Source organism: Erpetoichthys calabaricus, chromosome 10 (assembly GCF_900747795.2).
Source record: "Erpetoichthys calabaricus chromosome 10, fErpCal1.3, whole genome shotgun sequence".
NCBI classification, from domain to species: Eukaryota; Metazoa; Chordata; class Cladistia; order Polypteriformes; family Polypteridae; genus Erpetoichthys; species Erpetoichthys calabaricus.
This window is the reverse complement of record NC_041403.2, coordinates 170,716,435-170,729,215: the sequence shown is the minus strand read 5'-3', so window position 1 is coordinate 170,729,215 and position 12,781 is coordinate 170,716,435. Positions and strand designations below refer to the sequence as shown.

General features: G+C 51.7%; 1 protein-coding gene across 1 annotated transcript; it reads left to right on the top strand.

The window, feature by feature from the left end:
• Positions 1-3,791: 3,791 nt before the first annotated feature.
• Positions 3,792-12,357, top strand: zbtb37 (zinc finger and BTB domain containing 37). Its single transcript, XM_028812498.2, has 4 exons — positions 3,792-4,867; positions 7,982-8,924; positions 9,944-10,043; positions 11,539-12,357. The coding sequence occupies exons 2-4, from the start codon at positions 7,984-7,986 to the stop codon at positions 12,028-12,030; spliced, it is 1,533 nt and encodes a 510-aa protein (XP_028668331.1). The 5' UTR covers positions 3,792-4,867; positions 7,982-7,983; the 3' UTR covers positions 12,031-12,357.
• Positions 12,358-12,781: the final 424 nt, after the last annotated feature.

The window sequence follows — 12,781 nt, the reverse complement described above, 5'->3', positions numbered from 1 at the left end:
ACTGTTTGCTCCCTGTTACCAGGTCAAGACATTGTATGTTTCTGTAACAGCCATTTAAATAAGAACTTTGTCTCTCTTGTGGACATATTTCTAACCTTCTAAACAGAAATTCCTGGGTATTTTGAGGGAATAAGGGAAAAAAATCCAATTGAGAGCCAAAATGTGTAGCAAATACTTATTCTTGGGTTGTTTCCACCTCAAATAACGTAAAGAAAGAGGAAGGCTGCTGTTTTTTCAGCTCAAAATAAACTTAAAAAAATATTTTGAACATGAAAAATACTTATGCCATAAAACATACTTAACATGTTTTTAAAAAACTAAACACTTTTTTCCAAAACAGAATTTTGCACAGAATCTGATGTCTCACAAAAATGGTTTGTGGTGGAAAACTTCCAAGTAAAAAGTGCATTCAGCGCACCTAAATCTATAAAGTATGCCGGTGTTTTGGGGCAGGTCAGGCCTGTGTACCGCTGCGGTGATGACGACTTACCGGAGGTGATCCACGGCAAAAGGCAGTTACAAAATGGACACAACCGAGTGGAAGAGCAAGACGTCACAAATAAAAATGCAAAAATTGACATCAAGGGAAATCGGGCCAAACTCTGTTCCGATCAATTCTCAGACCTAAAAAACACAGAAAATGGACAACAAAACAGTGCCGCTCAAGATGTTTACTGCAGGCAGTACGTAATGAGAATGCTGGGAGAATGAAATGTGGTCACATAAGCCAAAACAGAAACCAAAATTCACAGTCAGAAAATCAATCCTAGGAGAGCACAGGGTCTGTCCACAAATTCGGATGACCAGGAAGTGCAGGCCACTGACCTTTTGTCCCATTGCAGTGCTGGCATCACGCACCACACAATGTCAGGCAATCTGTGCACAGCAACACAACACAAAAGACACAAATCTAATTTAACAACTTTAGATCCCTAGTAGAATTCTGAATACATTTATGGGATCCTAATGTTTCAAAAACTCTAATCGAACAAAGAAAAGTCAAAACTGACCAGTTAGAAAGTGGCAAACACAAGAGCATGAAAAAGTAAATCCGAAGTAAAAAGAATCATAAACAAATAAAGTAAACCGAACAACACAGGAGAGCAGCTAACAAAATCGGACGCATCGTGCTGAAAATTAACGAGTGCTAGGAACAAATATGAACACGAACAAGCCAAAAAATCCATCAAAGGCCATGCATGGAGCCTCACAAGTTTCCTGCAGATCTTCCATGTTAGGAATTACACAAACACCCATTGGGTACTTTAACATACCCAGTGGGCAAGTGACGCCTGCCATGGGCTGCTGTCCACCAGCAAAGGAGCCACCAGTCCTCAGGCTCATGTGAGAAGGCCGTCCAGCCCCAGGTGTTTTCCCATTACAAGTGAGAGCCTAACTTGATCCAGAAGGCCCCAAAGCATATTGTTCTGAGAGGTGTCGCTGTGTTGTTACCATGTACGATTCCCCTATTGGTTTATGGGGTCCCATTTACAGACTTTGCTGAACTTTTCTCTTGCATGTGTTAATCGACGTGCAACACATCACACTCTCCAGAGCCAAAATAAGTGAGTCGAAGTCCCACACAGCTCTGTGTGATTTCTACGGTTGTTCCTGATGACTTTCCTGCTGAGCTCATTGTTCTACCTAAAAATGCACCGCCACCCTCCATCGACCATTGCCCATCAAGGCCTTCGAGTACAAACGGGACCATGAGGGGAGTCTTTTGACTGAAACTTTGTATAAAGTTAAATGTTTGGTGGGAGGTACAGACAAAGGTTTGGCTTTTAGCACCAACTCACTGATAGATTAGATTATATTAGATAACCTTTATTAATCCTGGCGGGGGGGTTCAAATGCATATTGCAGAAGAAACATAAAAAAGAAGAATACAGACTCATAGCCAATCAATCAATCAATTGATCAAAGAGTAAATAGATAAATAAAAATAAACTTAACGGCTACACATTGGAACCATTGAATTGCCTGATAGCAGTGGGCAGAAAAGACCCCCAGAGGTGTTTCTTAGCACACATGGTGGAATGAACCTGCGGCTTAAACTGCACATCCTCTTTTCCACAAGGGTCGCCCTGTGATGGCGCAGGCTGTCCTGAGAAGTCTGTTCAGGTATTGTGCTTCTTTTGAACTCCGGTTGTTTCCCCAGGAGACCTCAGCAGAGAACACCACAGTGGCGACTATGGACTGACAGCTGCACACATCATAGCAAGTTCAGTCTGCTCTGACCCTTGGTGTCCAGCGCCATTGTGTTGTCAGACCAGCCCATGTTGTTGTTCATGTGGACCCCCAGCTACTTGTAGTTCTGCACCACTTCCATGTCCTCCCCTGAATGGCGACTGGTCTCAGCGGCTTCTTGGAACGTCCAAGTCCACCGCCAGCTCTTTTGTCTCCCTGTACTCTGACTCATCTCCATTATTAATGCGGCCTATGATGGACACGTCATCTGAAAAGGTCTATAGAAAAGTGCATAGCATTTAAAATGATTCATAGACATGTCCAGTAACAAGTTAAAAAGACTTTGAATATGGCTGCTCCTTTGTGCACTTCAGCCCAGATCTGTTTTGTGAATGCACACAGTAGCAGCAATCTGAGCGACTTTCTTCTATTCACCATCTCACTCTCCACCATCACTGAGACTCACCTAACGCTCCCATTTATGTGATTTCTCTGAAAGTCTCCCTCCCCTTGAGTCTTGTCAAAGGACATGCACCCAATCAGGGGCTGCCACCCAGTCCCTGTCACTCAAGCATCTAGCCCCGCCCAGCTGCCACCCAGTCCCTGTCACTCAAGCAGCTAGTCCCGCCCAGCTGCCTCCCAGTCCCTGTCACTCAAGCAGCTAGCCCCGCCCAGCTGCCACCCAGTCCCTGTCACTCGAGCAGCTAGCCCCGCCCAGCTGCCACCCAGTCCCTGTCACTCAAGCAGCTAGCCCCGCCCAGCTGCCACCCAGTCCCTGTCACTCGAGCAGCTAGCCCCGCCCAGCTGCCACCCAGTCCCTGTCACTCAAGCAGCTAGCCCCGCCCAGCTGCCACCCAGTCCCTGTCACTCAAGCATCTAGCCCCGGCCAGCGAGCGGAGCGCTAGCAGGCAGCTGCCACAACACAGTCAGTAATGGGCACAGAGGGATTTATAACCCTACAAGATGTTTTTATTTTCAGCTCCCTCAAATTTAGGATTTGAAGGGGGCAGAGGGGAAGCCAGACCCTCCTATTTTTTTAGCCAATGGCTTTATCCAAGACAATGTACCAAGTAAGTTATAATACATACAAGAATGACCAGAAGGTGCATACACCGAAAGCAGCGGAGGTGATTTCAGGTGGCACTGAACTCGGCCTGCTGCCTTTGTCTGACGCCGCACTGCACACTCGATGCCATCTTTTATTCCACTTTTCAGATTCCTTTTCCCACTCCAGGTGAGTAATCAGTTATTCTCCTCTGCTACTATAAAACACTCCACCCATTCGTTCAAAGCTGTGGGACACTTCTGATTCCGCAGTGCAGTTCTAAGCCTGTCTAATGAAGTGCGCACTTACTTGAATTATCCTCCTTAGCTTCTTTTCTTCCGCTTATCATTTTCAGACATGCAAGTCCCCTTCATGACTTATGAAAACAGAGCTGATTACATTCAAGATTAGTTAAAACAAACACTCACTCCTGTGATGGAGACTGGGGACCCCCCCCCGGGACCCCCCCCCCCCCCCCCCAGAGGGGCTTTCCGACTGTGTCATTGTACTTTGTCACTGCTCTGCTTCACGGGGAGTTCCTGGAGATTTCTCATGACAATGAGTAGCTATGTAAACAGACCCTCAGGGGCCTCCTCCCAGTTTGGGGCCCCAGACAATTTCCTGCCTTGCCTGTCCTGTCACTACGCCTCTGGTGACACTGGCCATGACCAATCAGTGAATCCTGGATCACCATGACCATCATGAGAGCCCCACCAATTCAGCTCATGATCCACATTCAACAACAGATCCAGAGAAATGTAATGGGAAATGTCACAGTGGGTTACCAGAGCCTGCAATAAAAATGGAAATACAACGGGCACCAACCCTAAACTGGACCTTCGTGCATATTTATTAATGAAAAAGTGACGTGTGAGTTGCTGCTTTCACAGCAGACACGCAATGGGACACGCCGTCGGCCACTCTCTGGTTCCTGGGTTAAGGGGGACTCGGCAGAAGTGGGTGATAGGGACTGCGAATCAGGCACACTTCGGAATGAAGACTGCAACTCCCAGAAGCCCCTTCGTGGAGCCTGAAGCAGTGCCTTATGGGAGTTTGTGTCCCTCCTCACATTTGCTGTGCCGGTTCTCCGCGCGTCACTTTCTTCAAAAAACACCAAATCCCAAACGCGCTCGACGGCAGCTGCACTCGAGGCCCCTCCCTGGTAATGGACGAGCATGAGCGACTATTGCATCGATCTGCGGGACCGTCCCCCCAAAAAACACTGCCAGCATTTATGGTATGCGTATCGTTTTTAGAATGTCGTCGTTTTGGGGGCCACAGCAGACAGCGGGGCATGCCCGGAGCCACAGTGCTTTCTGAAGTCATTTTAGCCACCGAGTAAGAAAAGGTTAGCCCCCCGCCCCCCGAGGCTTGTGCAGCGGAGGGGAGCCAACAGGCCCTGGCTAAGCAGCGGGCTGGAGTACACGCTGTAGCCGCAGGAGCCGCGCGGGCAATTGACAAGAATACTCCTGGCAAGTTCAAAGCGCCCGCCTCAGACAACCCCGCTAACGCGCGGGAGTAGCCTTCAAGATGGAACAAAAGGCCGGCTCGTTTCAGATGTGACCGCTCCCACGAGCAGCCGAGGGCTTCACAGCATCGCCCGGACCGAAAAACAAACCCTCGGAAGACAAGGTAGGAGTAAACTTTGCGTGCCGCCCACTAGTCCGACCATTTAAAGCGAGCAGACTGAGCTGTCGCAGCCTTCCATACCTACAGCGCCCGCTACGCTGATGGCGATCGGCCGAGGTAAGCCCGAGGTCCTCGCGTGACCACCCCCTGACACTGAGCTGAGCTGTAATGGCAGGGGGGCCGGAGAAAGACCCCACGGCCGCGAGTCCACCGTGCACTTGGGATTGATTCGGGCTCACAGTCGCCCGGTGGCCGTTGATGGACGCCGACTTTGACAGTTTTCAGCCCCTGCTGTCACCTCGCGTGTCCCCTCCGTTTACCTGTCAGATGGCATTCACTGTTAATGCGTTTGTGGCACGTGAGGATAACGACCTATACGTCATAGGGGTATCCGGGGATGGGGGGCCTCAACATTCTCACACACACCTGGCCTGAGTGTGTGGGCAGTAAAACTGTGGAGTTCAGCCGGGGGCCCACAGAGGGAAGGAGCTAGGGAAATGTGCCAGTGTCAGCAGTTACTGGGCAAAGCCGCTGATTCCTTAGAAATCACGGCGGGGCAGCGTGTGGCATTTGAACCCTGCTGTGCTTTGACTTTGGTTCAGTTGTCCGTCGAGAGCCTTGTGAGTGGAGTTTGCAGGTTCCCTCGTTTTTTTTTTTTTTTGTGGCTTTGCTTGCATAATCCAGAAAACCAAGCCTTAGCCGCTTGACTGGTGACTTTAAGTTGGCACTGTACAAGTGACTGTGGCTGCCAGGACTGTCCTTGGCATCTGCAAACCAGTCCTGGATAAAGTGAGGCACGGACAGAATGCAAGGGATACCTTTAAGCGCAAAGAATCGCGTAAGTGCCAATCAAAACACTGCCTGAATAGGCAAGAGGGCTAAGCAGAAGAGGAGTTCTTTTGCTTCAGAATACAAATGAGATCTTTTAAAGTATTACGTCACGGGGCAAGGTGAAATTCTGAAGTGCTCAAATGCTGCGGCCCAAAGCCACACCCAAGAATCCAAGTCACATTCCTAATGCCACTTAATCTGGTTCAGGAGCTAATCTGGGCACAAGGCAGGAAAAGGCTCCGAGTCCAAGTCCATCACAGGGCACCACCATGAAGTGCTGGTCCTAAACAAGTGCAGAAATAGAAGATGACCATTCTGAAATTGAAAGGCCGCCCTTCGTGTCTGCCACTAGTTTAGTGGAAGTAGACGTGAGGTGCGGTTTTTACTAAACAGTCCCAAGACTGAAAGACATGTCAAAGTAAAACTGGCACACAGAATGGGCTACCCAAATGGGTCATTAGAAGGCTGGCATCATGGGGTGACAGGTCAGTCAGGTGCTGAATTGTGTCCTGTGGCACAGTGTGGTACAGCTGCTTCTCCAGAAAGATAGTGGTGCATGGGATTAACCTTTGTCCTGTTGGAGGGTGGCATCAATGCAGACCTGCAACCAGAATTGCGCTATAGGTGACGGGCTCTCTTTGCTATGAATCACCAAACTGCACCTAGGAGGCACCGAAGCTAGCTGGCTGGCTGCTTGCCTGATGGCGCTTGTCCTCCTGCCAGTGTCCTGTCTGCGAGTGTTGGACAGATTGAATGATAGGTAGGCAGGTAGGCACTTTACTGATCCTGAGGGGAATTCAAATCCCAGTAGCCACGAATGAATTAAGTACACGTACTACCCAAGTACAAGAGGTGGTACACACGGTAATGCCAGTGCAGTGAGAATTGGGCAGATAACACTACTACCAAAGTGACAGGTGGCACATAATCTCAAAGTCAAGTAAAATAAAGTGGTAAATGCTGATAGGGTAATAATGCGGTTGTACAGTAACGACCAAGTAGTGCGATAGAAGAGCAGAGAAGGAGCACCAGGGTCACCGCACAAAGACCCACCAATCCCCACTTTCTTGGGCACCAGGAGGAGGGGGGGGGTCCTGCCAGTTCAGCAGCACAGGCCCTTAGAAGTCTTGGGCGCAGCGTCCTCAATTCTCCTCTGACCTGGTCGGCAGTGATGGTGTGAGAGACAGGGGGACTCGGCTGGTGGCTTGAGGGGGGTTTATGGTGGCCGGTGAGTTTGTGAGCAGATTGTAGCAGAGATTGAAGTCATTCGCTCTCTCCACCTGGTCCTCTGCTCATTGACTGTGGTGGTCTTCATACCATCCCTCGCCTCCCTGATGTCATTTTGCTGCGACTTGTATTCTTCCTGTATGTACAGTACACTGCTAAGCTCTGTGTGGTCCTTGTTCTTGTTAAGAAGACCCTTAACATCACGGGTTTTAACAGTTTGAGATCCCCTCAGCATCCTCTCCAAGTGCTTCCTGCACAACACTCCAGCCAGGCATTTCAGTGGCCGCCTTGGCCGTTGATCTTTCTAAGCTGCCATCTGAGTGCCGCGGAGGGTCTTGTCCCAAACATGGTGTCCTTAGGGTCTGCATTCTCATGGCTGCACCTGTCAACTTGGCCACCTGATGTAACAGCCTCTACAGTTGTTCTTCTGTTTTACCATTGGCATCGTCCAACTGTGTGGGTGGCACGGCCCGCATTTTCACCTCACCTTGTGGTCTTATCAGTCCCATTCAGTGTAAAACATGTTTAGGCCCTGCTGGGGGGGCACGTAGTGTTCAGTAGCTCAAGAACGCAAAGATTTGTTAACCGGCCAGCTGTGGGCCTCCAAGTCACCATCTGTCATGGAGTCCCGGAGGTCCTTCAGGCCGATGATGTGTTCTGTTGGTCTGCTGTGAAACATCAGCGGTGGTGCAGGGGGCACCTACCTGCAGCAGGATACCAAGAAAGAGAAGGGCTTCATGCCACGATGGTGCACTCTTGGAGTCGGAGCACTAAATGGCCGTCACATGCGTAATGTGAAGAGCCAGTCTGCTCTTGGGATGTCTGTGTCGGGAGCCAATAACACCTTAGTGGTAAGGTGTGTGTCTTTAGCGTCTGCCCCGTAATGCCACTTTTCTAACCCATTCCAACGTTCGGGGCATGCAAACGAAGAAGCAGCCTCCATCCCCGGCTGCCGTCACACGACTCATTTGGCATATTCTTTGCGGTTCTTTCACTGCATAAGCCTTGTGACGACTTTCAAAAAGCGCATTTTCCTGACGAAATGTTCTTTTCCCGCAGGCATGATGGACCGAGCAGGAAGCATCCAACTGGAGATCCCTGACTTCAGTAACTCCGTGCTGTCCCATCTGAACCAGCTGCGGATGCAAGGACGTCTTTGCGACATTGTGGTCAATGTGCAGGGGCAGAGCTTCCGTGCTCATAAGGTGGTGCTGGCGGCCAGTTCCCCCTACTTCCGAGACCACATGTCCTTGAGTGAGATGAGCACCGTGTCCATTTCTGTCATCCGCAATCCCTCGGTCTTTGAGCAGCTTCTGTCCTTCTGCTACACCGGCCGCTTGTGCCTGCAACTTGCCGACATCATCAGCTATTTGACGGCCGCCAGCTTCTTGCAGATGCAGCACATCATTGACAAATGCACTCAGATTCTGGAGAGCATCCACTTCAAGATCAGCCTGGCCGACGTAGAGGCCGAGCTAAACCAAGGAGGCCGAGGCAAGCACCAGGAAAGGCCCGCCGAGATCAGCCGAAGCACTGGCGGTATGGCGCGCTCCATGAGCCCCCGGCACAGCAGCCCGAGAGCTGGCCGACGCTGTGGCGGAGTGATTGATGTCCGGGAGGTGAGTCCGCCAGGTGAGTCGATGAGCCCGCAGATTATCGAGCACAGTTCAGAGAGCATCGGCAAGGAACCGATCCTGAGGATCAACCGAGCTGGTCAGTGGTACGTGGAGACGGGCCTGGAATCGGACCGGGCGAGCGGTCGCAGCGGAGCGATGGATGACGACGTGCAAGTGGTTGATGGGCTGCGGATCAAGACGGAGCGACTGGAGGAGTGGATCGGGGCAGAGACGCAGGCTTCAGGAGAGGAGGGAAGCAGTGCGGAGGAGGTGACGGCCATGGTGATTGACACCACGGGTCACGGCTCACTGGCACAGGAGAGCTTTAGCGTGGCTTCGGGAGCCAAGGGCTCCCAGCCGTCGAGTAGCCTCAGCGAGATTGACAGGTAAGGTGCCGCTCCGGACAGTTTGGAGTCGCTGAGGTGGGTAGATGGGCGGCCGGCCGGCAGGCAGGCCACTGTGCATTTCCGACTCTTCTGCTCAATGGCATAGGAGGACCTCAGCAGAGAATCGCTGCGTCTCCTGATTGAGAGGAGCCCGCTGAGGTGGCATTACAAAAAGACACCAACGAGCCGGGTGATTTTCTGGGGATGACCCTTGTCCCTGTTCTGTTTAGGGGGCTCTTCATGTTTCAGCAAGGTCACGTTACAGATTCTCTAACAATTTGGACGTGGACATTTGTGAGATTTAAAACTTTCGTTTAGTGCCCTCTGGGATCATAGGGCATCCCTGAGTGGCATCTGTGCCAATTTAATGTTGTAACCACTTGTGGTGACGACTCGAGTGACGGGATTTGAGTCCTTGATTGTGACTCTGTGTCTTCTGTCTGTCCTTTAGGCCGTAACATGAAGCCCACCTCACATCCAAAGCAAACGCATCCTGCAGTTCTCCAAATTGGCCGCCCTTGTTTGATGTAACAAGACGTTCTTTGCATTGTTTAAGGATATGTTGCCCCTCCTCCTTAAGGGTTTATTCATGCCACCGTTTAGGAGGGATGTCTAACCCAACCCACCAGGTCAGCAGTACGGCTCCTGTGTCACTGTCCCTCAGATGGCAGTCTCTCTCGGTGGAAACACACGTGTCAACATGTCACGCCTGAGGTGGGAACCGTGTGTACGCCTCATAAATGTCCCTCACGGTGTGGACAAAGCCATTCCCCTGTGCGCTTGGCCACATACATAAAGTGAAGGGCGGCTGAGAAATCGTGATGACAATGACGCTTAATGATGGCAGAAGAAAAGGAGCACAGGGGTCACTTCTCGCCCTGTCCCTTCAGGGGCTCACAACAGCAGACCTAAAGTCGAAATGCGCAGTGGCTTGTGACACGGAGGAGGACAAAAAGAGTCGTCAAGGTGGGGATTTCCTGAGCGGAGTCTAACGCACCTTTGTTTTAATGTTTGGCCAGGTTTAGCCCAACGGGAAGTGTCGTGGTGATGGCGGAGCGCCAACGAGCAAAGAGCGAGTCTCCTGGCAGAGTGGATGATCAGCGGCACCCAACCTCGCAGGTACGTCGCTGATGTTTAGCTCTTTGTTGGCTTTAATCCTAGGGTGAGGACCGAGACGGCGACTGAAGCTGGTGGGGTATGAAGGGGACCGACGAGTGTGAAGAGCTGCCATCGGAGCCAGTGGTACGTGAAGAGCTCAAGGAAGCCATTAAGAATTTCAGCTACGCAAGTGACTAGCCTGGCCACAGGTGGGAGCGACAGAATGCCAACGAAATGTTCTCGCAAGCCCTTGTCAGGTGGTCCGGGCCACTCATCACTGGTTTTTTTCCATTTAAAATTCCAAGTTTGACATTTCTGTCATTTAATTTCTGGCTCCTGCTTCTCTGCTTGACAGCATTTTTTTCTTTCCTTTCATAGTCGTCGGCTCGGTCCATCACAGCACCTTCACAGCTGGCAGCCGCCTGTTGCCCCCCTCACAGGGGAGGCAATGGAATGCAGAGAGCGGGGATAATTGAAAGCAAACGAGAAAGTGCGGCTCAGACCCTACTGGGCCCCCCTGTCCCGGTCACATCAAAGACAGGGGATGAGTGTTCGGGGGGTGTTAGGGTCCCAAGCAGTGTCCCTCTGGTCAGCAGTTCCATGGAATGAAAGGGCGCCGCAGTTCTCCAGATCCTGCTGTGTGTGGGCTGAGCTTTCACTGGTAGGCGGACAGCGTTAAAGGGAGCGGCACGGGTTCAAACTGCCTTAGCGCTCACTTTTTCTCAAAAAAACTTGTAAATATCGTTGCATTTTTTGGCTTGAAAAATGACCCTTTTAGTAAATCGGGTCTTTCAGCTGTAAACACTTCAAGTACCAAGTCAGAAGTGTAGAAAGTGTAATAAAGATACAAGTGACAACAGGAATACGAACGGCACGTGTGCCAGTGACGCCAATGTCACTTTGAGTTTCACTGCCTGAAGAGTACTAACCCTCGTCATCACCCAGACAAGACATCATTGTGAGGTTAGCACGTGTCTACACCGCTGCCCGAGTGACGCTTGGCACTAACGCCAAGGAGGTGGCACTTGTCAGAGAGCGTGAGCTTTGAAAATGTGAACTGCTGCAGCTGTCTGAAAAACGCTCACTGGCACTGCTGCAGCGCCCTTTTCTGATGACTTGTACAAAAATGGCCGCACTGCTTGGCACCCTGATCAGAGCCCCCACATCCTCTTCAGGATGAAAAGAGTGAGAGTCGTGTCCGAGATGCTGAACGTGCGTTCCTCTTCTAATCTCGAGTGACGCTGCCCTCTGTCCGTCTGAGCTGGCGCACACTCTGGGGTCCCGTTTTCCCTGCTAGTCTCTTTCTTGATCCCATTTAAGAATCGTCCGATTGCTGCGCCCGCGACACTTTGAGCCCTTCACCCGGCACTGGCATCGCTCCACAGGGAGGCAACACGGTGTGGCGCGGTCAGGCTTTTCTTCTCTAAGCTGATCAGAGGGTCTTGGCTTTGGCTTTTGCCGTTGTCCCCAGATGTCAAAAGCCTTTGTGTTTTCTGTGTGTGTTTCTCACCTCCAGGGAGAAGAGCAGACCGTGTTCGACATGGGGGGCTACGAGGAGTACCTACGTGAACAGGTCGGGGACCGATGGTTTCGTTACAATCCAAGGCTCACCTGCATCTACTGCTGCAAGTCCTTCAACCAGAAGGGCAGCCTGGACCGCCACATGCGCCTGCACATGGGAATCACCCCGTTTGTGTGTCGGATTTGTGGAAAGAAGTACACGCGGAAGGACCAGCTGGAGTACCACATCCGCAAGCACACCGGCAACAAGCCCTTCCACTGCCACGTCTGCGGCAAGAGCTTCCCCTTCCAGGCCATTCTGAACCAGCACTTCCGCAAAAACCACCCCGGGTGCGCCCCTCAGGAGGTGTCACACAGCGCCTCTCCGGAGACCACCGTCACCTCCCGGGGCCACAACGAAGACGAGTCACCGTCCCAGGAGGAAGGGGCTTCGGCCGCCTACGGCGAAACGGTGCAGCCATCCGTCTCGACCACGGGGCCGGATTGACAACGGGCTCTCGGCTGGGTGTGTCTCTTTTCTGCTACCTCGTTTCCATATGCACGATTTGCGAGGGGAGTCGGGCCCACCAGAGTCCAAGAAGTTACCTCACCTCTCGAGTGGAAGTGAAAAACAAAAGAAAAAGAAATGAGAAGTGCGCTTGAGAACGAACATCCAGGAGCCCCCGCTGAACGTAGCGACCCCTCTGCCATACGCTTGTGTCTTTAGTGGGTTTTTACATCTCAAAGTGAACTCCTCCTTGACAATTTGAGGGTCTGACGCACTCGAGGCGGACATCGTCACCCCCCCCCCAGTACCTTCACACCTACGTGACGTGGCCACTGGCAGAAATCCTCCTCGGGCAGGAAGGCGAAGGGCGCGCGGCCATGTGATTGTAGTGCAGCGTAGTTTATTAGGAGCCGCGCCGCCCACCGTCACGTGGGCGTGTCACGTGGTGTCTGGGCAGGGCGTCTCGTGTTTTAGGAGTAGCCACTTGTCTTGTCATGTTGAGCACACGTCATGAAATGTTTGTTCTGGGGTTGTCATCGTCACTAAACAGCCCAGTTGGTCACCGCCAGGTGCGTGTCATCCCAAACACACTGGCTCTGGGCACCGTCTGCGGCCCTCCTGTCGCACCTCGTGACGTCACACGTGAGCGATGGGCGGCGGAGACCGAATTGCATTTCTCAGCCTTCGTGCATTTGAGCTTCACTTCACGGTCTTCATGTCGTTTAGAGATCGACGGCGCCTTCCAGCTCCA